The 27,928-nt window shown below is 45.1% G+C and overlaps 1 protein-coding gene across 1 annotated transcript in view; it reads left to right on the top strand.

The window, feature by feature from the left end:
• Nucleotides 1-988: 988 nt before the first annotated feature.
• Nucleotides 989-27,928, top strand: part of LOC137349200 (zinc finger protein 229-like) — a gene marked incomplete at its 5' end in the record, with an annotated part of 33,815 nt that continues 6,875 nt past the window's right edge. The window contains one exon of the mRNA XM_068014637.1: nucleotides 989-1,659. Coding sequence (XP_067870738.1) covers nucleotides 989-1,659 — 671 coding nt within the window. The remainder of the gene's footprint in view (nucleotides 1,660-27,928) is intronic.

Genomic DNA, 27,928 nt, shown 5'->3' with positions numbered 1-27,928 from the left:
GCTGTGCAGAACTCCACTGAAAACAGCCTTCCCGACACAAAAACACAATCGACCATTATCCTTTGCTTCCTGCCTCTGAGCCACTTTTGGCTCCAACTTGCCACTTTGCCTTGGATCTCATAGGCATTTACTTTGGTGACGAATCTGCCGTGTGGGACCTTATCAAAAGCTTTGGTTACACTTTAGCCCCACTCTCCGAATCTTTGGTTGCTCTGTGTGTAGGGAGTTGGGTTAATCAGAGGATCTTCTCCTGGACCTGCTCTTGGGCCTGGTTAAAACAGCAATGTGTAGGTCCAGGATGTACAGGGACTGAGTTGGGGATGAGGGTGTATCTGTGTCTGCCGGATTCTCTTTCGTGATCTTGTCCGTGCCCGGGTGGCCCTGGAGAGGGAGCACACTTGATATCTTCATATCTTCTGCTTCCGGGGAGTACCTCAGAGTACAGAGGGTCTCATAGACACTGGTAATGCTATTCTGGTCGAGTTAGGCAGGTTCGCTTTGTTATTGTTGGAATTTTGTTGCTTATTTTGGCTTCTTTTCATTTGAATGGACCACATGCTTCAGGAGAACAAGAGAGGAAAGAATGTTTTATAGAAACTAGAATTGTCTGTTCTGAATTTCTATCCTGTACTGACAATGATGACTTTTGTAAACTCCTTTTACAGAGTATTAGAAGGGGAGGATTTGCAGATGGGAAACTCACAATAAGCATCATGTCAGAATCTGACAGTCACTCAATTCATCAGGACTTGAATATCATCAGGCTTTGAATGTGGAAGGAGAAGTATTTGTCTGTTCTCTCTGTGGGAAAAGATTTCAAACATCAGTGTGACTGGAAAATCACTGAGACACACACACCCGAGTGAGAGTGTTCCAGTGCACTGACTGTGGAAAGAGCTTGAAGCAGTTACACAGCCTGAGGACACATCACACCATTCACAGCGGAGAGAAACTTACATATTCTGAGTGTGGACGAGGTTTTAACTGATTATCCAACCTGGAGAGACATAAGGACACCCGCGCCACGGAGAAACCGTGGAAATGTGGGGACTGTGGGAAGGGATTCAGTTACCCATCAGAACTGGAAATTCATCGGCGCAGTCACACTGGGGAGAGACCGTTCACCTGCTCAGAGTGTGGGATGGGATTCACTCGGTCATGCAACCTGCTGACACACAAGAGAGTTCACACTGATGAGAGACCTTTTAAATGTCGAAACTGTGGGAATTGCTATAAAAGTCCTGCTGAACTGATGTCCCATCAACGTGTTCACACTGACGAGAGACCGTTCAGGTGCTCTCACTGCGGGATTGGGTTCAAGCGATCATTTGATCTCACTGAACACCAGCGCACTCACACCGGGGAGAGGCCGTTCACTTGCTCTGAGTGTGGGAAGGGATTTGCTCGGTCTTACTCCCTGCTGAGACACCAACACACTCACACCGGGGAGAGGCCGTTCACCTGCTCAGTGTGTGGGAAGGGATTCACTCACTCATCCGCCCTGCTGACACACCAGCGGGTTCACACTGGGGAGAGGCCGTTCACCTGCTCAGTGTGTGGGAAGGGATTCACTCATTCATCCGCCCTGCTGAAACATCAGCGAGTTCACACTGGGGAGAGGCCGTTCCCCTGTTCCACCTGTGGAAAGGGATTTTCTCAGTCATCCCACCTGTTGAAACACCAGCGAGTTCACAAGTGACTGCAGGGATTGGATTCTGCTGTTATTGTTGTTGTTAACCACATCCTGGACTGGACCATGTTGGGATTTATTTCAGTTTATAATCCCTGTACTTGGGCTGTAGTTTACTATTCTGGATACGTCAAATAAATCAGCTTTGCATCAAACAGTGTTCCAGTTCTTGATTTCTCTAAGATAAGAGGAGACTGATGTCACTAACAGGACTGAACCATTTTTGGGCCCTTTCTCCTTTGTTAATGAAGACTTGTATTTGTATAGTGCCTTTAATGACATCAGGATATCCCACAGTGTTGTACAGGAAATGAAGTTCTTTTGATGTTTACTCAGTGCTGTTGACAGCTGTGACTCAGTGGGTAACACTCTCACCTCTGAGTCAGAAGGTTGTGGGTTCAAGATTTCTCCAGGATCTGAGCACAAAAATCAAGGCTGGCACTCCAGTGCAGTACGGAGGGAGTGCTGCATGGTTACAGGTCCTGTCTTTCGGATGAAACGTTAAACTGAGGCCACGTCTTCCCCCTCAGCTGAATGTAAAAGATCGCATGGCATTATTTCAAAGAGGAGCAGTGGAGTTATCCCCAGTGTCCTGGCCATTATTTATCCCTTCATCAACATCACTAAAACAGATGATCTGGTCATTATGACATTGCTGTTTGTGGGACCTTTTGATCCCATGAATCTTTTCAGTAGTCTCTCTAATGCCCTCAAGTCTTTCCTCGAGTGAAATGCCCAGAACTGGACACAGTACTCCAGCTGAAGCCAAACTAGTGTCTTATGCAAGTTCAACATAATTTCATTGCTCTTGTACTTAGTGCCCCTATCAATAAAGCACAGGACACTGTATGCTTTATTACCGCGCTCTCAAACTGTCCTGCCACCTTCAATGACTTATGCACATGTACACCTAGGTCCCTCTGCTCTTGCACCCCCTTTACAATTATACACTTCATTTTTATTTATCGCTCCATGTTCTTCCTACCAAAATGAATCACTTCACATTTCTCTGCATTGAACTTCATCTGCCACCTGTCTGCCCATTCCACCAACTTGTCTATGTCCTTTTGAAGTTCTACACTATCCACCTCACAGTTCACTGCTTCCAAGTTTCATATCATCTGCAAACTTTGAAATTGTGCCCTGTACGCCAAGGTCTAGGTCATTAATATATATCAGGAAAAGCAAGGGTCCCAAAACTGACCCCTGGGGCACTCCACTACAAACCTTCCTCCAGCTCCCCCAAAAACATCCATTTGTTTTAACCACTACTCTTTGTTTCCTGTCACTCTGCCAATTCTGTATCCATGTTGCTAGCATCCCTTTTATTCCGCGAGCTATAAATTTGCTCACAAGTCTGTTGTGTTGCACTGTTTCAAACTCCTTTTGAAAATCCATGTACACAACATAGACAACAGCATTGCCCTCATCAACTCTCTCTGTTACTTCCTCAAAAAAACTCCAGCAAGTTAGTTAAACGTGATTTTCCCTTAAGAAATCCATGCTGGCTTTCCTTAATTAACCTGCATTTGTCCATGTGACTATTAATTTTGTTCCGAATTATTTTTTTTCCAGAAGTTTCCCCACCACTGAAGTTAAACTGACTGGCCTGTAGTTGCTGGGCTTATCTTTACACCCCTTTTTTTGAACAAGGGTGTAATGTTTGCAATTCTCCAGTCCTCTGGCACCACTCCCGAGTCTAAGGAAGACTGAAAAATTATGGCCGGTGCCTCCACGATTTCCACCCTCACTTCTCTCCGTTTTCTTGGATGCATCTCATTCGGTCCTGGTGCTTTATCCACTTTAAGTACAGATAGCCTATCTAATACATCATCTTTTTCAATTTTAAACCCTTCTCGTGTCCGAATTACCTCCTCTTTCACCACTGCCTGGGTTGCATCTTCTTCCTTGGTAAAGACAGATGCATAGTATTCATTTAATACCTCAGCTATGCCCTCTGTCTCCGGGTGTAAATCTGCTTTCTGGTCCCTAATCGGCTCCACTAATTCTTTTACCACCCTTTTACTATTTGTATGTCCATAGAAAACGTTTGGATTCCCTTTAATATTAACTGCCAGTCTCTCTTCATGCTCTCTATCTTCTCTTATTTTCTTTTTCACTTCCCCTTTGGGCCTTCTATATTCATTCTGGTTCTCAATAGTATTTTCTACCTGGCATCTGTCATAAGCACATTTTTCTTCTTTATCATAATCTCTACCTCTTTTGTCATCCAGGGAGCTCTGGATTTATTTGCCCTCCCTTTCCCCTTCGAGGGAACATACCCTGATTGTGTTCAAACTCTCTCTTCTTTGAAGGTAGCCCATTGCTCAGCTACTGTTTTCCTGCCAACCTTTGACTCTAATTTATTCTCCCCAGCTTCCTCCTTACCCCATTGAAGTTGGCTTTCCCCCAGTTAATTATTCTTACTCTGATTGTTCTTTGTCCTTTTCCTTAGATCATTACCTCTACCCCCATTTCTTTTCCTTTACTTACGTTATTTTTCTGGGTTATATTTTGCACCCCGCCCCTGTCACAGTTTCTTTCTGAATCCCTTTACTTTCTGTTCAGACGGCTGCTATCCTGTGATCTACACTTTAATGCAAGAAGCCTTACAGGTAAGGCAGATGAACTCAGAGCATGGATTGGTACATGGGATTGTGATATTATAGCTATTACAGAAACATGGTTGAGGGATGGGCAGGACTGGCAGCTCAATGTTCAGGGGTACTGATGCTTCCAGCGTGACAGAGGTGGAGGTCAGAGAGGAGGGACAGTTGCACTATTGATTAGGGAGGAATGTCCAGAGAGGCCATATGGGTAGAACTTGGAAATAAGAAAGGGGTGATCATTTTGATGGGATTATTCTATAGGCCCCCCAATAATCAGAGGGAATTGGAGGAGCATATATGTAGGGAAATCACAGGTGTAGGAATTATAGGGTTGTAATAGTAGGCGATTTTAACTTCCCTGATATTGACTGGGCCTGCCTTAGTGCTAAGGGATCAGATGGGGAAGAATTTGTTAAGTGTGTCCAGGATAGTTTTCTGAAGCAGTATGTGAATGGCCCTACTAAAGAAGGGGCTACACTCGACCTCCTCTTAGGATTTGAGCAAAATTGAAGTCAGAAATGCCAAAAAGAATTGGGGGGAAAAAACGTTTAAAATGAAGTTTGGTTTGGAGTTTGTTTTTTTTTCTTGATCAGGAAAGTTTTTCTTCAAAAGAAAAGTTATGTAAAGTGACGCAATTGCATGTATTTGTGTCTTTAATGCATTGGTGCAGACTCGGGCTTCTTCTGCACTGTATTATTCTGTGTTTTGAGAAGTTTCCTCCTCATTGAAAACAATCACATTCACACTTTTTAAATTCCAAACAATTTAGAAATATTGATTCCTGTAATGGTTTATGCATTCATAGTGCCAAAAAAGTTGTGTTAAATTCCCATTCCTGAGCCCAAGGAACACACAAGGATTCAACCGATTCACAACCAAAACATGTTTCAAGTTTCACACAAAAGGTATACATAGGGAGGACAAGTAACAAGCTTATGCCTGTAACGTCAACAGCCAGACTACAAACAGTTAAGAACATTTAGCTCTGCAGAAAAGAGCACAGGCGTTAACAGATAAGAACAGAGGTTCATTTGCAGAAGCTTCCAACATCCAAACAAAATCCAGTTGCCATTCTCTTAAAAACAGAACATGGCACACACACATTCTTTTCTCACAGCAGTTTTTGACTTTTGCTGTGGGCCTTTTTAACTTAATTCTTCTCCCCTTCGCCATTCTCCATAACCCAGGATTTTATTTTATATTTGAACTGTCTCTGTTATGCCATGAACCAAACAGCTTTTAGTAAACCAGGGTGGCAGGTAATACCTTGCACATTCTTAATAGTGGCTTTCGTTGTGACAGAAGCAGGGACTTCTGTGCCTTTGTGGTGGGGGATGGAGGTGTAATAACAGGAACAGTGGAAAATGGTACTTCTGGAGAGTCCCTCATTTTGGTTGTTTGCAGCCATTTACTATGTTGGGTGTAGTCACCACCAGATACACAAGCATCCAGATCATTCTCCCGTTTTAAGAGGAGCTCACCTTCCCTCGTAATGGTAGACACCAGGGCTTGCTGCCTATCCAACTTCCATTTTAGTTCATAAATTTCCAGCTCACACTGAAAGTGGGCTGCCTCTCAGTGGCGATGGTTAGTGTATTCTCAAAGAGCACCCCTATTGTCTCCCAGCTCTAGCTTGAGCTTTGTGTCCTTGTTCTTACACTCATTAAGTTTTTGTTTTAACTGTTGCGCTTCTACCCTTATGGCTCCAGCAGTAATACCAGAATAGCTCTGCTGTCACAGCACATACACCATTTGATCAGCCTCTCTTCTCAGTTGATCGACCCGCCTTTGTAAGTTTCACATTTCCTGATCTTTCAGCTCATTTACGTTCTCTCACTCCAGCTTTTTTTTTGGTTGCTTTTCTTATTTTTGTAGTAACTGCTTAAAATCTTCAATCTCGTTCTCTTTCCCCTGACAATCTCATCGTCTTTTAGGGCACAAAAATATGCATTGTATGCCAGAAGGTGCTTTGTCTTCATGGTCTTCAACTTCTTACTGTCTACTCATTCTTGAATAAAAGCTATTACGTCTTTGACTGGTCTTGTTCTCCCTTTGTTAAATACTCTGTCTGTAATGTCTGAATATCGATGTCAGACATTATGTCCAACTTTTCCTTGTACTGAGAAGATACTGTTCTAGATGTCATTTTCTTAAAGAATCTCAGTTCACAATAATCCAGCACCCTTTCTAGTGTGATTTTTAACCAGACGAAACACCTAAAATCCTTCCTTACTGACCAAATATTCCTGTTTCAGACTTGTCCCTTCATGGTCACTAATTATAAGCGAGTTTTATTTTCTTTGTGTCTCACTTTTAACTCTTGTCCTGATAAGATTATAACCAATATGGCAACAAGATGCTTGGGGGTAGTAATTCAGGAAAACCTATGAATAAATAAGGAGTGATAATTACAAAATTCAGGTAATGACTTCACAGCTCTCACGGTTGCACTTTCTGATCAAGTTTTGGTTGCAGATGACATGAAAGCCTGTTCAGTCTATCAATGGTTCTTTTGTTCTCTCAAAGTCATGTGTTGGAGTCTTTCTACATCTGTGGTTTCATTTCTGTGAAGCTTCCTGGTCTCCGCGCCCTGAGGCATTGCGGACCCTGACTTTTAACCCTTTCTCTGACCAACAGGCTACCTTGTGTTTGGCCTGATGGTTGGCTCAGACCTTGTGATGTCACTTGCTAGCCTATTTTAATTGGGACTTGAACGGATAGGATACCTGCCAGTAGCTGTCAAAGGCTCTATTCACTTTAGTTATCATCCCTTTGTGCTCATACAGACAATATGAAATTTGTATTCGTGAGTTACAGAAACTGATTCTTTGAGCATCTACTTTAGTAAAGCTACATTCAAGCTACATAATCAAGATGGATACAATTTAATATATATAGAACTCATAACTCAGTCAGGTTTTAGGATTAATTGTTAATACATTTGTATAAAATAAAACTGACTCCTTTAATTAATGTGTTCGTATCGGATTAAAGAATAAAGTAAAGCTAATTCTAACCACCCTACATGTGAACTCGCTGGTGTGTTAGCAGGGTGGGTGAACATGTGAATTTCTTCCCACACTCGGAGCAGGTGAACGGCCTCTCCCCCGTGTGAAGTGTCTGGTGTTTCATCAGATTATTTCTGCTTTTGAAGCTCTCCTCACAGTCGGAACAAGTTTGTGTCAGCTGAGCTGGGATCCCTTCCCACACACGGGGCAGGTAAACAGGTTTTTCCCCAGTGTGAACTCGCTGGTATCTCAGCAGGGTGGATGAACTAGTGAGTCCCTTCCCATACTCAGTGCAGGTGAACGACCTTTCCCCAGTGTGATCTCACTGATGTGCCAGCAGGGTGGATGAAGTGGTGAATCTGTTCCCATAGTCAGTGCAGGTGAACGGTGTCTCCCCAGTGTGAACTCGCTGGTGCGCCAGCAGGGTGGATGAAGTGGTGAATCTGTTCCCACACTCTGTGCAGGTGAACGGTGTCTCCCCAGTGTGAACTCGCTGGTGCGCCAGCAGGGTGGATGAAGTGGTGAATCTGTTCCCACACTCTGTTCAGGTGAATGGTCTCTCCCCAGTGTGAACTCGCTGGTGCGCCAGCAAGGTGGATGAAACTGGTGAATCTGCTCCCACACTCTGTGCAGGTGAATGGTCTCTCCCCAGTGTGAACTCGCTGGTGCGCCAGCAAGGTGGATGAAACTGGTGAATCTGCTCCCACACTCTGTGCAGGTGAACGGTCTCTCCCCAGTGTGAACTCGCTGGTGCGCCAGCAGGGCGGATGAACTGATGAATCTGTTCCCACACTCTGTGCAGGTGAATGGTCTCTCCCTAGTGTGAACTCGCTGGTGCGCCAGCAGGGTGGATGAAGCGGTGAATCTGTTCCCACACTCTGCAGGTGAACAGTCTCTCCCTAGTGTGAGCCCGCAGGTGTCTCAGATGGTGGGATGATTTAATAAATCCTTGCCCACACAAGGAGCAGATGAATGGTCTCTCTCCAGTGTGAACACATTTGTGATCAGTGAGGTGGGAAGAACAAATGAATCCCTTCCCACACCCGGAGAAGCTGAACGGCCTCTACCCGGTGTGAACACGTAGATGTTCAGTGAGGTTGGATGACTGCCTGAAAATCTTCCCACACTGAAACCAACTGAACAGCTTGTCCCCAGTGTGAACTCAGTGGTATGACTGAAGGCAGAATAACTGAGTGAATCCCTTCTCACACTCGGAGCAGGTGAACGGCCTCTCCCCTGTGTGACTGCGTCGGTGAGTTTCCAGCTTGGATGGGTAATTGAATCCCTTTCCACAGTCCCCACATTTCCACGGTTTCTCCGTGGTGCGGGTGTCCTTGTGTCTCTCCAGGTTGGATGATCAGTTGAAGCGTCATCCATTCACAGAACACGTGTATGGTTTCTCCCTGCTGTGGGTGTGATGTTTTTTCAGGCTGTGTAACTGGTTAAAGCTCTTTCCACAGTCAGTGCACTGGAACACGCTCACTCGGGTGTGTGTGTCTCGGTGCTTTTCTAGTCACACTGATGTTTGAAATCTTTACCCACAGACAAACATTTCTCCTTCCACATTCAAAGGCTGATGATATTCTGGTCCAGATGAATTGAGTGACTCTGTCAGATTTTGACGTGATGTTTGGTTTGAATTTCCCCTCTGTAGATCCTCTCCTTCTAATACCCTGTAAAAGGAGTTTACAAACATCATCACTGTAAGTACAGGATAGAAATTTAGAACAGACAATTCCAGTTTCTATAGAACATTCTTTCTTGTCTCTCGTCTTCCCAAACGTGTGGTCCAATCAATCTGAAGTACTCAAAATAAGCAACAAAGTCCCAGAATGGTGTTACCAGTATCTAAGAGACACTCTGTACCCTGAGGTGCCCACTGGTTGTGGAAGGTATCAAGCATACCGGTGAACACTGTATGTTCCCTCTTCACCTGGGCATGGACAAGACCACAAAAGAGAGGCCGGCAGCCCGAGTGACACCCCCCACCCCCAACATGGTTCTCGCACATCCTGGACCTACACATCGCTGTGTTAACCAGGCCCAAGAGCAGGTCCAGGAGAAGATCCTCTGACTTACCCACCCCCATCCACACTGAGCAACCAAAGATTAGGAGAGTGGGGCTCAAGTATAACCAAAGTGGAAGAGCAGCCCCTTCAGTTAACTGTACAGGGGCTGTAACCTCTCACATTGAATATTTACATGGTCCTGGGTCTCCTCCAGGCTTTGAACATCACCTGCAGCCTGGGAGTGGGTGAAGATGCTTAAAACCCTGTTGTCTAGGATGTCCGGGGAGGGGTGAGGGGGTTGGGTTCAGGAAAGGGTAAATGGAAAAGCAGCGAGGAAAATGCCAAGGCTCCAGAGCAGAGCAGTGTTTTGGATGAAAATAAGCCGAATGGGTCAGGAAGGGACAGTGAGAGTAGTAAAGATAATAGGACATTAGTGACAAAGGTAACATCAGGGAAAATTAGAAAAAAAGTCAAAGCTAAGGGTACGATATCTGAATGCACGAAGCATTCACAACAAATTAGATGAATTAATAGCACAGATAAAAATGAATAGGTTTGATCTCATAGCCATTTCAGAGATATGAGTGCAAAGTGACCAAGGTTGGGAACTAAGTATTCCAGGATACTTAACCTATAGCAGAGATAGACAGAATGGAAATGGAGAAGGAGTCGCCCTGATAATAAAGGATGGAATAAAGACAGTAGGGAGAACGGATCTTAATTCAGCAAATCCACAAGTAGAATCAGTTTCATGGGAATAAGAAACAGCAAGAGGCAGAAAATATTGGTGGGAGTTGTTTATCAGTCTCCTAACAATAGTTGTTGTGTAGGGCAGAGTGTAGATCAGGAAATTAGAGGCGCATGTAACAAGGCATTACTGTAATCATGGTGGACTTTAATCTCCTCCCGCATCCAAAGCCGCCTGTTCCCCCTCAGCTCATCTCCACTACCTGCACTGCGCATGCACAGTCCGAACCTGCGCCACTACACTATGCTACTGTTACCATTGATAGGGGACTTTTTGACCGTGGGGAGTCCTGGGTAAACACTCCGCCATTGAAAGCTCCAATTGTTGACGGAATGATTTTTTTGTGTCACCGCATCGAGATTAGGGCCAGAGAGGCAATTGAAAAAATTATTAAGTATTATTTATTAAATAAATTGTACAGGTATCTGAGTGCCCGGGCCATCAACTATGGTGTAAAGTATACTGGAGTTTCTTTTCTTTACCTTCATGTGTTCTCAGGAATTAGAGGGATGTTTTCACAATTTGCAGATGACAGCAAATTGGGTAGTAAAACTGTGGAGAGAAACATAATTAACTTTTCCGTTCGATGAGCTTTCATCAGGACTGGCCAAAGTTAGAAATGTAATAGGTTCTGAGGAAGTAAAAAAGTAAAAGCAGGGGAGGAGTGGGGGGGTGGGGGAAGAACAACAAAAGGGAAGGTCTGAGATAGGGCAGAGGGTGGGAAAGATTAAATTACAAAGATGTCGTGGAACAGAAGGCAAAGGGAAAGCTAACAGTTGCAGTAAAAGAAAAAGCATTTGTCCAGGGAGTGTGTTAATGGCAGAATAATGAACAGCTCTGTCCGAAAAACAAGTTTAAGATTAGCACATGGTCAAATAAAAAATCAAAATGGGGTTCATGATCTGAGGTTGTTAAACTCACTGTTGAGCCTAGAATGCTGTAAAGTGCCTAAAGCAAAGGGAACCTTCCCAACTAAACTAGAATGTTGTTACCAGTGTCTGTGAGACACTCTGTACCCTAAGGTGCTCAACGGACACAGAAGGTATCAAGTGTGCTCCCTCTCCAGGGCCACCCAGGCACGGACAAGACCACAGAAGAGAGGATAGCAGCCAGAGTGACACTCCCAGCATCAATAGATACTGGACCTACACATTGCAGTGTTAACCAGGCCCAAGAGCAGGTCCAGGAGAAAATCCTCCGACTTAACCACCCCCTCCATACTGAGCAACCAAAGATTAGCAGCCTGGGGCTAAAATGTAACTAAAAGATGAGGAACAGCTCCTCTAAATAACTATACTGGGACTACAACCTCTCACACTGAATATATACATGGCCCATGGACTCCTCTAGTCTGCAAACATCACAAGCAGCCTGGGGAGGCTGCTTAACACCTGGGCTGAAGCCCCGCCCACTCTCACTCGCAAAAGCGTCTCCAGCGCTTCTACGATTTTGATCATACTGACACTGCGCATGCTCCAGATACAGGCTCACACTGCGCTTGCGTGCTGGGCTCCTGTAGCGTACATAGAGCACGTTCACTGATGCGGCGAATGCTGGGTAACAAACGAGCCGTTTGCAGCCCCAATTCGTGACGAAAAGTGATACTCTGTAGTCGGACTGTGATGAAATTATTAAATAACTCATACAGAAACCCAAATACCTGGAGTCTCTGATCGTTAAGACCTGGATTTGATTAAAATTCCTATATGCGGACTCTGCCTGACTGCGGAGTGGAGGGAGCTCCGCCCACACCAGATGATGGTCCGAGCCTGGAGACCTGGAGAGGGCCCGCCTGTGGTGGACCACGGGAGAAATTACTGCTTTGGCCGATGGGTCGGATGTCCTGGGTGAGGGCAAGACATGTGAGGGTCAGCCCTCCCAGCAGCCTGATACTCCAGTCCAGGATACCCAACCCAGAGGCCAATTTGCGTAGTTCCCCATCCGCTGGGCCTGTGGGCACTGGCGAGGCGGGAAATGGCCTCCTCTCTCTGCCTCTGGTCCCAGTTCTGACTGTATTTCCGGAGTCGGGAACTACCATCTCCACTGGGCCACTCACTAGCCTGGGGACAGAGGTGGGGGGTAGGGTCCTGAACCACTGGCGCCATAGGCTCCAGTTCCATAGAAGAACCCAACAAGGACTCCTCTGCCATTGATCCTGGGGGTGAGATCGTGATGGAAGTGGACCAGCTAACGCGACCGGGATGTCCACCCCCATGCTGCATGGTGGGTGTGTCGGCTGCTGGCGGTGATGGCGTGGAGGAGGATGGGGACTTGGTGTGGGGCACAGAGGATGATCTTGAATCCATCACTAGTGAGGCGGTGGACTCCCTCGTGCCTCCTACCGAGTCTCCTCCCATCCCCAACCCGGAACTCCAGGACTTCCTTGCGGCCTGCATGGGTTGCCACAATAAAGTTCAGTTGGCCCTCGGCCGGTGGTTGAATCTGGTGCTGATCAACTGGTCCATCCGTGCCACTCTCAAGATGGAGGGCAGGGTACAGTTTTTTTTTTTAATTTCCAAAGTATACATTATTCATAAAAATCTGTAAAAAAAAATACATTACAATACAGTTCCAAACAGCACCAAGTCAAAAAATACAAATAGTGCAAAGGAGGTCAGTTTCCTTCAATACAGGAGTGAGTTGCCTCACAATCCTTCCTTTTAATTTTTCGTGCCATGTACATTTTACAGCAAACAAATATTTTCTGGATACAGTTCGAGGGGTTTTCCATGGATCCAGCCCCTCAGCTCAGCTTGGTGGCGGGACCTTACACTGTGGTCTTTCCCCATTGAGCCTTTGCTGCGGCTGCCCCAAGCTTTAGTGCATCCCTCAGCACGTAGTCCTGGACCTTGGAATGTGCCAGTCTGCAAAATTCGGTCGTGGACAACTCTTTGCGCTGGAAGACCAGCATGTTTTGGGCAGACCAAAGGGCGTCTTTCACTGAATTGATAGTCCTCCAGCAGCAGTTGATGTTGATCTCGGTGTACATCCCTGGGAACAGCCCGTACAGCACAGACTCCTGCGTTACAGAGCTGCTTGGGATGAACCTTGACAAATACCACTGCATCTCTTTCCACACCTGCTTTGTAAAGACACATTCCAGAATGAGGTGGGCAACCGTCTCTTCCCCACCACAGCCACCTCGAGGGCATTGTGCAGAGGGGGTGAGACTTCGGGCATGCAGGAAGGATCTGATGGGGAGGGCTCTTCTCACCACCAGCCAAACTACATCTTGGTACTCAGTCCGCAAGCAGGACCCTGAGCTTCCGGTTGCTTGCCATTTCAACACTCCCCCCTGCTCTCATGCTCACATCTCTGTCCTGGGATTGCTGCAGTGTTCCAGTGAACATCAACGCAAGCTCGAGGAACAGCATCTCATCTACCGATTAGGCACACTACAGCCTGCCGGACTGAACATTGAGTTCAATAATTTCAGAGCATGACAGCCCCCCACTTTACTTTCATTTTTAGTCATTTTTAGTTATTTTTTCTTCCCTTTTTTTTGCATTCCTTTTTACATTTTTTACAATCTTTTTTTGCATTTATTTCATTTCATCTTAGTTTGTTCAGTTTGCTTACCCACTGTTTTTTTCAGGTTGTTTTTCTTCAGGTTTGCACTTGCTGATGTTCAATATTCAGTCTATTCACACCTATTCTGTACTAATGCTTTGTCTTTCAACACACCATTAACATATTGTTTGCCTTTGCTCCGTGACCTTTTGGTCAGCTATGTGGCCTGGTCCAATCTGCACCTTCTCCTTTGTTATCTCTTGCCCAACCCCCACCTCACTTGTTTATAATCTGTGACTTTTCTAATATTTGTCAGTTCCGAAGAAGGGTCACTGACCCGAAACGTTAACTCTGCTTCTCTTTCCACAGATGCTGCCAGACCTGCTGAGTGAATCCAGCATTTCTTGTTTTTGTTTCAGATTTCCAGCATCCGCAGTATTTTGCTTTTATTTTAGAGTTTCCAATGAGCTTATTCTGTGGAATGAAGTGTCATATCACGGTTTCCATGGCAACCTGTCTGCGACAAAGCGCCTGTTTTGAATTTCTAACTCAGATTAAATTTCTCTGTTCCATAATGTGCATTATATCAGACATTTGACGGCAATGCATTTTAGCCATGTTGCATTAATATCTGAAACCTACAAGGGGTTCAGAGACCCAAACCTTCAAAAGTAGGAGGACACATTGATAAAGTTGTTAAAAAGCACATAGGATCCGAGACATTTTAATTCGGGGTGTGGCGTACAAATGGACGGAAGTTATGTAAAACCTGTACAAATCATTGGTTAGGCTGCAGTTAGAATACTGGGTCAGGATTTAGGATCTTACACCAGGGAGGATGTAAAGGCCATGGAGAGGGTGCAGAAGAGATTCACTGAGATGATACCAGGGATGAGAGGCTTTAGTTATCAGGGAGAGATTAGAGAAATTGGGGCTCTTTTCTTTAGAACAAAGGGTCATTGTAGATCTGAGGGAGGGGTAAAAAAGTTCATCTGGTAAATGAGGAAAAACTTTTTCCACTAGTCGGTAGCTCAGTAACTAGACGACATCAAATTCAAATCATCCCCAAAAGACTCAGACACAGGGATGAAATATCCAGCAGAATGTACAAAAATGTCGGGGACACTCATTGTACCTCTGGAAATGTGCCCAGGAATGGGGCATTCAGAGAACTGCCAGATACAGCGTGGGTTAGATACAGAGTAAAACTCCCTCTACACTCTGCCATCAAACATTCCAAGGGCATGTATAGCACGGGGTTATATACAAAGTTAAGCTCCATCTCAACTGTCCCATAAAACACTTCAAGGGCAGATACATGTGCATGTTATCTATACCTTCCCTGGACACCAAGACTAGGAGAGGCACTCTGGAATTTACAGGGAGCTGGGACCTGGCCATGAGAATAACCGAAGTTCTGAGAAATGAAATAACCTAGAGTAACGATGACGTGTTAGTCGTGGCTCTGTGCTTATATTCTTATCTCTGCATTTGTAGGTTGTGGGTTCAAATCCACAACCAGAGACTTGAACACAAAATCTCGGTTGATATTTCAATGCAGCACTGAGGGAACACTGAACTGTCAGAGGTCCCGTATTTTACATGATACCTTCAATCAAGACCCCATCTGTCCTCTCAGATGGACGCAAACGATCCCAAAAAGTTATTTTGAAGAGCAGAGGTTTTCTCCCCAGTGTGCTGTCAATATTTATCCTTCAAGCAACATCACTAATGTTACGGCCAATGGGTGAGATTTGAGTGGTTCCCACTGTTCAACCCCCACCTGGCTACAGCAAGTGTGCTTTGCTATAAGGATTTAGCCCCTTGGTGTTTTATTTGTCAAATAAACAGACAGTAACAGGTTTTCATGTCGGTTTTAAAACAGAAAATCAATTGTTTATTGCTCAATACGCCTTATCCCGAAATTCTCACAACCACATCCACTCATGCATTCGCTCACACACAGACAGAAGAGACAGAGAGAGAGGGAAAAAGGTGAAGTAATTATAATGGAGCAGGGGGTATATTTCTGGAGAGGTCATGGTAAACCTGTTAAATTCTATTGGAAATCCAGTTCTCATTGGTTGCAGGCCTGAGGTGTTTTTAAATTTCTCTCTTGGTTGAAAGTTCAATTGAAGTCAGTGGATCACTTCTAGTTCACTGTTGTACAGAGTAGATACAGAATTCTGCAGCAGGGCATGTGCTTTCTGGTTTGCTGGAAACATGTTTCTGGACACTGCCTTCTATTTTCTCGGGTGTCTCTCTCTTGGCTGCTTTTTAAGATAAAGCTGCATTACTTCTCACCTCCGGGTAGGAGACGCTTTGGTCTCTCCCCAGTGGTGATCGCACAATGGCCCAGGACGTGGCTACTTCACACCTTCTTTGTTTCAGAAGAACCCATTCAATTCTGGAATATTGGGGGATGGGTGTAATTGACACCTCTTAGCTTACAATATTTTCCTTTGTCCTTGTCAGACTGTTTGAATATACAAAGTCCAAGTCCTTTTTCCTTTGGCAGCCATTTTGAAGCATTGTTCACTTTTTAAAAGAAAAGTCTATTTTTTTAAACGACAAAGTCAGTTTTTATAACTTTTCAGATTTTGTCCAGAATTTGTATAATCACACTTCTTGTGTGTGTGGCATTAAGATTCTGTGGTCATGGCCACCTTTCTGTTTGTGGGACTTGCTGTGCACAATTTTCCTGCCGTATTTCCAATATTAAAAGAAGGACTTGCATTTATATAACACCTTTCATGACCTCAGAATGTTCCAAATCAGTTTACAGCTAATGAATTTCTTTTGAAGTGTCGGCACTGCTGTAATGTCGGAAACACAGCAGCCAATTTGCACACGGCAAGATCCCACGAACAGGAAAGCCATAATGACCAGATCAGCTGTTTTACTAATGTTGATGAGGCGATAAATGTTGACCAGGACACTGGGAATAACTCCCCTGCTTTTCTTTGAAATAGCGAAACAGGATCTTTAACATCCATCTGAGGGGGATGACAGGGTGCCAGGACGGGACCTGAGCTATTCTCTCAGTAAAGCACTGAAGTGTCAGCCTTGATTTTCGTACTCAAGTCTTGGAGAAAACTTGAACCCACAACCGTCTGACTCACAGGTGAGCGTGCTACCCACACAGCCACGGCTGCCAACAGCACAGAGCGCACATCAGAAGAATGTCATTAGCTGTAAAACACTATGGGTCATCGTGAGGTCATGAAAGGTGCTATACAAATACAAGTCTTCCATTAACAAAGGAGAAAAGGCCCAAAAATGGAACACTCAGCAACAGAGCATCAGTTTCCCAACTTGGAGAAATCAAGGACTGGAACACTCTTTGTTTGAGCAAAGCTGACTTATGTGATGGATATCCAGAATATACTCCAACTCAGGTACAGGGATTATAAACTGAAATAAACCCCGACATGGTCCACTCCCGGATGTGATTAACAGCAGTAATAACAGCAGAATCCAAACCCTACAGTCACTTGTGAACTGGCTCGTGTTTCGGCAAGTGGGAGGACTGAGTGAATCCCTTTCCACACACGGAGCAGGTGAATGGCCTCTCCCTGGTGTGAGTGTTTCGGTGTCTCATCAGATAATTTCTGCTTTTAAAACTCTTCTCAAATTCAAAACATTTAAAAGGTCTCTTGTCAGTGTAAACAAGTTGGTGTTCAGTGAAGTGGGATAACGCACAGAATAAGTGAATGGCCTCTCCCCAGTGTGAACTCACTGGTGTCTCAGCAGGTTGGATGATTGAGTGAATCCTTTCCCACACTCGGAGTAGGTGAACAGTCTCTCCCCAGTGTGAGTGTGTTGATGAATTCCCAGCTGGGATGGGTAATTAGATTTCTTCCCACAGTCCCCACATCTCCACGATTTCTCCGTGGTGCTGGTGTCCTTGTGTCTCTCCGGGTTGGATAATCAGTTGAAGCCTCGTCCACACACACAATATGTGAACGTTTTCTCCCCGCTGTGAATGGTAATGTTTTTTTCAGGCTGTGTAACTGGTTAAAGCTCTTTCCACAGTGCACTGGAACACTCTCATGTGTGTGTGTGTGTGTGTCTCGGTCCTTTTCCAGTCACACTGATGTTTCAAATCTGTTCCCACAGGGAAAACAGAGAAACATTTCTCTTTCAACATTCAAAGGATGATGCTATTCAGGTCCTGATGAATGGAGTCAGATCTTGATGTGATGTTTGGTTTGAATTTCCCATCTGCAAATGCTCCCCTTCTAATACTCTGCAAAAGGAGTTTACAAAATTCATCATTGTCAGTCTGGGATAGAAATTCAGAACAAACAATTCTAGTTTCTAGGGAACATTTTTTTCTCTCTTGTTCCCCCAACCATGTGGTCCATTCAAAGTAAAATAAGCCAAAATAGGCAACAACGTTCCAACAATTTCAAAAACAATATCAAAAAGGTTGATAGGTAAATTGGCCATTGTAAATTGCCCCTAGTGTAGGTAGGTGGTAGGGAATATGGGATTAATGTAGGAGGGGATGTGGTAGGGAATATGGGATTAATGTAGGATTTGTATAAATGGGTGGTTGATGGTTGGCACAGATTCAGTGGGCCGAAGGGCCTGTTTCAGTGCTGTATCTCTCTCTATGACTAACTGAACTAGAATGTTGTTACCAGTGTCTATGAGACCCTCTGTACCCTGAGGTACCCCGGGACACAGAAGATATCAAGCTTTCTCCCTGTCCAGGGCCACCTGGGCACGGACAAGACCACGGAAGAGAGGCTGGCATCCAGAGTGACCCTCCACCCCCCCCCCACCCACACCCAACATGGTTCCCGCACATTCTGAATCTACACTTTGCCGTTTTAACCAGGTCCAAGAGCAAGTCCAGGAGAAGAGTCTCTGACATATCCATCTGCCTCCACACCAAGCAACCAAAGACTTAGAGTGGGACTAAAGTGTAACCAAAGCTTTTGATAAGATCCCACATGGAAAATATGTCACGAAAGTAAAAAGCCCATGGGACCCAAGGCAAAGTGGCGCAGTGGTTAGCACCGCAGCCTCACAACTCCAGGGACCTGGGTTCGATTCCGGGTACTGCCTGTGTGGAGTTTGCAAGTTCTCCCTGTGTCTGCGTGGGTTTTCTCCGGGTGCTCCGGTTTCCTCCCACAAGCCAAAAGACCTGCAGGTTGATAGGTAAATTGGCCATTATAAATTGTCACTAGTATAGGTAGGTGGTAGGAAAATATAGGGTTGATGGTTGGCACAGATTCGGTGGGCCGAAGGGCCTGTTTCAGTGCTGTATCTCCAATCTAATCTAAAGTGACAAGTTGGAGGCAAAGTTGGATCAGAGGCAGGAAGCAAAGTGTGATGATTGATGGTGTTTTTGTGACTGGAAGCTGTTTTCAGTGGGGATCCGCAGGGCTCATTACTCGGTCCCTTGCTTTTTGTGGTATATATCAATGATTTGGACTTGAATGGGTATGAGTAAGAAGTTTGCAGATGATTAAAAAAAAATGACCATGTGGTTGATAATGAAGAAGAAAGCTGTAGACTACAGGGGGATATCAATATATTCGTCAGGTCGGCAAGTGGCAAATGGAATTCAATTCGAGGAAGTGTGAGGTAATGTATTTGGGAAAAGCGAACAATGCAAGGGAATACATAATAAAAGGTAGGATACTGAGAAGTAAGGAGGAACAGAGGGTCCTGAGTGAGCATGCCCAAAGATCCCTTAAGGTGGCTGGGCAGGTAGAGAAGGTGGTGAAGAAGGCATACCTGATACTTGCCTTTATTAATCGAGGGACAGCATATATGAGCAGGGAGGTTATGCTGGAACTGTATAAAACACTGGTTAGGTGACAGTTGGAGTACTGCGTGCAGTTCTGGTCACCGCACTATAGGAAAGTTGTGATTGCATTAGAGTGGGTACAGAGGAGATTTACAAGGATGTTGCCAGGATTGGAGAATTTTAGATATGAAGCAAGATTGGATAGGCTAGGGTTATTTTGCTTGGGACAGAGGAAGCTGAAGGGAAACATAATTGAAGTGTATAAAATTATGAGGGGTCTGGATAGAGTGGATAGGAAGGCCCTATTCACCTTGGTTGAGGGGTCCATAACCAGGGGCACAGATGTAGGATAAGAGGTAGGAGGTTTAGAGGGGGTTTGAGGGGAAATATTTTCACTCAGAGGATGGTGGGGATCTGGAACTTACTGCCTGGGAGGGTGGTAGAGGCAGAAACCCTCACAACATGCAAACAGTACTTGGATATGCAGCTGAAATGCCCTAACCTACTAGGCTATGGACCAAGAGCTGGAAAGTGGGATGAGGCTGGATGGCTCCTTGCTGACGATGGGCTGAATGGCCTCCTTCCATGCTGTCAATTTCTATGATATTCAATTTGAGGATCAGCCCCTTCAGGTAACTATACAGGGTCTGTAAACTCTCACACTGAATATGTACATGGCCCACGGACTCCTCTGGGCTGCAAACATGCTGCCTGGGAGTGGGTGAAGCTGCTTAAAACCCTGTTGTCCAGGATGCTCCATTTCCCGGGCACTAGGATCCGGTTCAGAACAGACTGTGAAGCCCCGCCCACTCACTGTGCCCTCACCAAGATAGCCACACTGTCCAAAGTGGCGGCCAGTGCCCCCCCCCCCACTCCCCCCAAGGCCAGTCACCGCGGGGTAAACACGGGGCCTGTGACCTCATATTCAGGGCTTGAGGCCGATCCCGGGTGTTTATGAAGCTTCCCACCCACCCACGGCTCCAGTTCATCCCCTGCACCCGGAATCTCGCCCCTCCACCTCCACCCCCTCCTCCCGCCTCCCAAGCTGCCTGTTCCACCTCAGTCCGTCTCCCCATCAGCTGTACTGCACATGCTCAGAACACAGTCCACCAGCGCACTGGGCTCCTGTAATCATTGACTTTCTGACCCATGGAGAGTTCTGGGAAATTAAGCTGCCATTGAAAGCAACAACTGTCGAATGGATGACTATTTTTGTGTCATCCCATGATGCTTGGAGCCGGACAGACGAAGATCAAAATTATTAAATAAATTATACAGAAATCCAAGTGCCCAGGGCATCAACTATGGTGTGAAGTACAATGGGATTGCTGTTCATTACACACATTTGAACACAGGAATTAGAGGGATGTTTACATAATTTGTGGATGACACCAAATTGGTGGTCGAACTAACCATATGGAGACTGCACTGAAATCCAGGAAGACCGAAACAGGCTGGCAGACTGGACAGATAAATGAGAAATGGAATTCAACCTAGTGAAATGTGAGCTGGTTAATTTTGGGAGCAGGCGTAAGGAGGCCAGTTATTGGTTAGTGTTTAAGAAATTAAATGGAGCAGAGGAGCAAAGTGATTTGGGCACCGAGTCACATAAATCACTAAAAGCAGCAACACAAGTCGACAAGAGAGCGAAGAAAGAGCTAATGTTTTTTTTTCCCAGAGGAATACAATGCAACAGCAGGAAGAGAATGTTAAATTTACAGAGAACCTTGCTTAGAAGGACTGTGAGCAGTTATAGAGTCAGACAACATAGAAACAGGCCCTTCGGCCCACCACATACATGCCGACCATAATGCCTATCTATACTTATCCCATCTGACTGCATTAATTCCATATTCCTCTATACCTTGCTCATTCAAGTACCTGTCCAGATGCCTCTTAAATGTCGCTACTGTTCCTGCCTCCACCACCTCCTCTGGCAGCTCATTCCAGATACACACTATTCTTGGTCTGAATAATTTACCCCTTTGATCCCCTTTAAACCTCCTCCCTCTCACCTTAAATCTATACCCTCTAATTTTAGTCACCCCTACCATGGGAAACAGACTCTGGCTATCTACCCTATCTATGCCTCTCATAATTTTATATTCCTCTACCATGTCCCCTCTCAGCCTCCTTCGCTCCAGGGAAAACAGACCCAGCCTATCCAATCTCTCTTTATAACTCAAGCCCTCCAAACCAGGCAACATCCTTGTGAATCTTTTCTGCACCCTCTCTAGCTTAATCACATCTTTCCTGTTGTGCGGCGACCAGAACTGCACACAGTACTCCAAATACGGCCTAACCAATGTCATGCACAACTGTAACATGATGTCCCAACTCCTGTCCTCAATGCCTCGGCCCATGAAGGCAAGCATGCCATACGCCTTCTGCACCGCCCTGTCTACCTGTGTTGCCACTTTCAGGAAACTATGTACTTGCACCCCAAGGTCTCTCTGCTCAACAACACTCCCCAGGGCCCTGCAATTCACTGTATATGTCCTGCCCTGGATTAACTTCCCAAAATGCATCACTTCACACTTGTCTGCGTTAAATTCCATTTGTCAATCCCTTGTCCACTTTCCCAGCTGATCTATATCCTGTTGTAACCTTAGACAACCTTCTTCACTGTCCACTATACCACCAATTTTGGTGTCATCTGCAAACTTACTAATCACGCCCCTTACATTCACATCCAAGTCATTAATATATATGACAAACAACAGAGGGCCCAGCACCGATCCCTGTGGCACACCACTGGTCACCGGCCTCCAATCTGAAAAACAACCCTTTACTACCACCCTCTGCCTCCTATGACCAAGCCAATTTTGTATCCAATTTGTTCGCTCACCCTGGATCCCATGTGTTCGAATCTTTTGGACCAGCCTACCATGCGGGACCTTGTCAAAGGCCTTGCTAAAGTCCATGTAGACAACGTCCATCACCCTGCCCTCGTCAATCCTCTTGGTCACCTCCTCGAAAAACTCAATCAAATTCGTGAGACATGATTTCCCACGCACTAAGCCATGCTGACTATCCCTAATCAGACCATGCCTTTCCAGATGCATATAAATTCTGTCTCTCAGAATCCCTTCCAATAACGTTCCCACCACTGATGTAAGGCTCACCGGCCTGTAGTTCCCTGGCTTATCCCTGCTGCCCTTCTTAAATAAAGGCACAAAATTAGCTATCCTCCAATCTTCCGTTACCTCACCCGTGGCTAACGATGATACAAAAATCTCTGCCAGGGCCCCAGCAATCTCCTCCCTTGCTTCCCATAGCATCCTAGGATACACCTGGTCAGGCCCTGGGGATTTATCCACCTTAATGCACTTCAAAACCTCCAACACCTCCTCCTTTGTAACGCTGATATGCTCCAGGATATCGGTGTTCCCTCCCTTGAACTCACTAGCTTCCAGGACCTTCTCCACGGTAAATATGATCATAAGATCATAAGAACTAGGAGCAGGAGTAGGCTGTCCGGCCCCTCGAGCCTGCTCCGCCATTCAATAAGATCATGGCTGATCTTTTCGTGGACTCAGATCCACTTCCCCGCGCTCTCACCGTATCCCTTAATTCCTTTATTGTTCAAAAAGATATCTACCTTAGCTTTAAAAACGTTTACTGAAGAAGCGTCAACTACTTCACTGGGCAAGGAATTCCATAGATTAACAACCCTCTGGGTGAAGAAGTTCCTTCTTAATTCAGTCCTAAATCTGCTCCCTCTAATCTTGAGGCTATGCCTTCTTGCCCTAGCTTCACCTGCCAGTGGAAACATCCTCTCTACTTGTATCTGATCTATTCCCTTCATGATTTTCAATGTTTCTATAAGATCCCCCCTCATTCTTCTGAACTCCAATGAATATAATCCCAATCTACTCAGTCTCTCCTCATAAGACAACCCCCTCAACTCCGGAATCAACCCAGTGAACCTCCTCTGCACCCTCTCCAGTGCTAGTATATCCTTTCTCAAGTAAGGAGACCAAAACTGCACACAGTACTCCAGCTGCGGCCTCGCCAGTACCTTATACAGCTGCAACAAAACCTCTCTGCTTTTAAACTCAATCCCTTTAGCAATGAAGGACAAAATTCCATTTGCCTTCCTAATTACTTGCTGTACCTGCAGACCAACCTTCTGCGATTCATGCACAAGGACACCCAGGTCCCTCTGCATAGCAGCATGCTGCAACTTTTTACCATTCAAGTAATAATCCTTTTTACTGTTACTCCTACCGAAATGAATGACTTCACATTTATTAACATTGTATTCCATCTGCCAGACCTTTGCCCACTCACTCAATGTATCTATGTTCCTCTGCAAAGTTTCACAGTCATCTGCACACTTTGCTCTGCCACTCATCTTAGTGTCATCTGCAAACTTCGACACCCTACACGTGGTCCCCAACTCCAAATCATCTATATAAATTGTAAATAATTGCGGTCCCAACACCGATCCCTGAGGCACACCACTAGCGACTGATTGCCAACCAGAATAGCACTCATTTATCCCCACTCTCTGCTTCCTGTTAGTCAACCAATCCTCTATCCATGCTAATACTTTACCCCTAACGAAATGCATCCTTATCTTATGCAGCAGCCTCTTGTGCAGCACCTTGTCGAAGGCCTTTTGGCCACATCCACTGGGTCCCCATTGTCCACCTTGCTCGTAATGTCATCATAGAATTCCAAAAGATTTGTCAAGCATGACTTGCCCTTTATGAACCGATGCTGCATCTGCCCAACAGGACAATTTCTAGCGAGATGCCCTGTTATTTCTTCCTTGATAATAGACTCAAGCATCTTCCCCACTACAGAGGTTAAGCTAACCGGTCTATAATTCCCCATCTTTTGTCTACCTCCCTTTTTAAACAGTGGCGTCACATCTGCTGTTTTCCAATCTGCTGGGACTACCCCAGATTCCAGTGAATTTTGGAAAATTACCGCCAGTGCACCTGCTATTTCTCCCGCCATTTCTTTTAGTACCCTGGGATGCACTCCATCAGGGCCAGGGGACTTATCAATCCTTAGCTCCATTAACTTGCCCAACACTACCTCTTCCGTAATAATGATTGTTTCCAGGTCCTCACCTACGTTCGTCTCTTTGTCAATTACTGGCATGTTATTAATGTCCTCCACTGTGAAGCCCGATACAAAATACCTGTTCAATGCCTCAGCCATTTCATCATATCCCATAACTAAATTCCCTTTCTCATCCTCTAAAGGACCAACGTTTACTTTCGCCACTCTTTTTCGTTTTATATATTTATAGAAACTTTTGCTATCTGTCTTTATATTCTGTGCTAGTTTTTTCTCATGTTCTATCCTACTTTTCTTTATCGTTCTTCTTGTGGCTTTCTGTTGACCTTTAAAGTTTTCCCAATCTTCTAGTTTCATGCTGTTTATGGCCACTTTGTATGCCTTCTCTTTCAATTTGATAGCCTCCCTTATTTCCTTAGACACCCATGGCAGATTACACCTTTTCTTCCAGTCCTTCCTTTTCACTGGAATATACTTTTGCTGAGCACTTTGAAAAATTGCTTTGAAAGTCCTCCACTGCTCGTCAACTGTCCCACCATAAAATCTTTGTTTCCAGTCTACTTTAGCCAAGTCCTCCCTCATTCTGTTGTAGTTCCCCTTGTTCAAGCGCAGGACCCTGGTATTGGATTTTATCTTCACACTCTCCATCTGTATTCTAAATTCAACCATACTGTGATCATTCCTTCCAAGAGGATCCCTAACTATGAGGTCATTAATTATTCCTGTCTCATTACACAGGACTAGATCTAGGATAGCTTGCTCCCTCGTCGGTTCCATTACATACTGTTCAAGAAAATTATCACAGATACACTCAACAAACTCCTCCTCAAGGCTACCCTGACTGAGCTGGTTCAACCAATCTACATGTAGATTAAAATCCCCCATGATAATTGCCGTACCATTTTTACAGGCATTCGTTATTTCTTTGTTTATTGCCCGCCCCAATGTGATGTTATTATTTGGTGGCCTATAGACTACGCCTATCAGTGACTTTTTCTTCTTAGAGTTTCTAATTTCCACAACCTCCAGCTGTGAGAGCGCGATCAACTGAGCCACAGCTGACATTAAAATAAAGTGCAAAAATATTTGATGATTTGATGAAAATTGTGCTCCACATGACACTAACAGCAGGTTAATGTAAATCATGCACAAACCACTCATTGGGGGAAACCAGGACTTGGGGCTATCACTATAAGATAGTAACCAATAAATCCAATAAGGAATTCACGAGAAACTCCTTTACCTGGGGAATTGTGAAAATGTAGAACTCATTATCATATTAGCAGTGGAAAAGAATAGAAAGCTATGCTGACAGGATTGGATGAAGAAGGGTGATTAGATGAAGAAGGGTGGGAGGAGTCTCATGTGGAGCATAAATACTGGCATGGATTGTTTTTTTAAAATATCATTCATTGAGCATCATTGGCAAGGCCAGTATTTATTACCCATCCCTAAGTGCCCTCGAGAAGCTGGTGGCGAGCCAACTTCCTGAATACAGCTGAGAGGTTTGCGAGGCTAATTCAGAAGTCATTGAAGAGTCAATCACATAGCTTTGGTTCTGGAGTCATAGAGAAGCCAGACTGAGTAAGAACGGCAGATTTTCTTGTCGAAAGGGCATGAGTGAACGAGATGGGTTTTTTTGTGACAATCATAGTCACTATTGCTGATAATTCAAAATGTATTTAATTAACAGAATTTTGAACTCCCCAGTGGTCACGGTGGGATTTGAACTGACAATTTCCAATCGTTAGTCCAGGCATTCTGGGTTACGTTCAGCAGTAGGCTACCATACCCATATTCTGACCAAATGGCCAGTTTACGTGCAGCAAATTCTATGGAAAAATCACAATCAGAATTCAAACTGTTAAAATACCGCTACGTAGAATGTTTGGATCGAGATACAATGATGAGCAATCACTTATGCAGTTTCTATATATCGTGTAGGTATGTCGTAAAACTACGGATACATGCCGGTGCCTTACTGAATGCATCATTTATCTGGGAGGTGGTTTCCATCGAATAATGTTCCAGAATAAACTATTCCATGCTGAGGGGATAATCATGTTTCTTAGTATCACACAGACTGGCTAAAGAGGGCAGTGAAGCTCCTCGCAGGTTTTGCAGAACACCAGAGCTTTGCGTATTGTTCATGGTCGAGGATGGAGAATGTAGCCTCACACCCACAGCACATGTAAAATCAGGCTGGTTGGGTAAAACCTGCAGAGTTCAGTTGCGAGTAACTGTACTACTTTCTTCCGTTCCTTTCCGCCCAGTTGTCCTGTAGCTCTGCGAAAATGTACTGAGGTCGCAAAACCCATGTGAAATGCCTCAGCTGTAGAAACCCACAGGCAACGCCAGCTAACTGGATGATACATGGATGATAGTAGAATGAAGGGTATGTAGGTAGTTTGATCTTAGAGTAGGTTAAAGGGTCGGCACAACATCGTGGGCCGAAGGGCCTGTACTGTGCTGTACTGTTCTATGAGTGTTAACGACCTGGAACTTGCTGCCTACGAGGGTGGTAGAAGCAGAGTTGATCAATGATTTCAAAAGGAAATTAATTGAACACTTGAGGGAAATAAACCTACAGGACTACGGGGATAAAGTGGGGGAATGGGAATGACTGGATTGTTCGACATAGAGCTGACATGGAATCAAAAAGCTGAATGTCCTCCATTAGTGTCGTAATTACTATGACTCATTTGTGTAATCCCTGCTTGTAATTTAACCCTTGGAGTCCAGGTATCATTCGGGTAAATCTACACTGTACTTCCTCCAAAGACAATAGATCCTTCCTAAGGTGTGGTGCCCAGAACTGAACACAGTGCTCCAAATGTGGTCTAACCAGGGTTTTTTGTATCTCAGTGCTTTTCCAGTCACACTGATACCTAAAATGTTTTCTCACAGACGGAACAGACAAACATTTTTCCTTCAACGTTCAAAGGTGATGATATTCAGGTCCTGATGAATCGAGTGACTCTGTCAGACCTTGATGTGATGCTTGGTTTGAGTTTCCCTTTGTCAATCCTCCGCTTCTAATACCCTGTAAAAAGGAGTTTACAAAAACCATCACTGTTAGTACAGGATAGAAATTCAGAAGAGAGAAACATTTCTGTTGGTTTGAGTTTGCTGTGTGTAAACCCTCCTCATCTAAGCCCCTGTAAAAGGAGTTTACAAAAGCCATCACTGTCAGTCCAGGATAGAAATTCACAACATTCTCTCCTCCTGCTTCCTGACACAAGATGGCTGCACATGCGCCCTGCTGCACATTGCCCCCGAGAAAGCTGGCGGCTCTTAACCCCGGGCCTGTCACTGGGAGAAGCCCCGCAGCTGCCGACCTGCTTGGTACAAACGCAGGCCCGGGAGCTTCTTATTGGGGTGTTGAGCCCTTCACCGGGTGTTTCTGAAGCCTCCCCGCTCACCCGCCTCGCACTATCGCTCCCTTCGCTTACCAGCTGTAGTTGGCACTCACAAGTGTCTCTCCACTGCCATCACTTGCACCCCACACGTGCCAAACATTGCTCGACATCGTGAATGATCCCCACTGAAAGTACAG

Source organism: Heterodontus francisci, chromosome 34 (genome assembly GCF_036365525.1).
Source record: "Heterodontus francisci isolate sHetFra1 chromosome 34, sHetFra1.hap1, whole genome shotgun sequence".
Taxonomy (NCBI): Eukaryota; Metazoa; Chordata; class Chondrichthyes; order Heterodontiformes; family Heterodontidae; genus Heterodontus; species Heterodontus francisci.
This window is presented reverse-complemented; position numbering and strand designations above follow the sequence as displayed.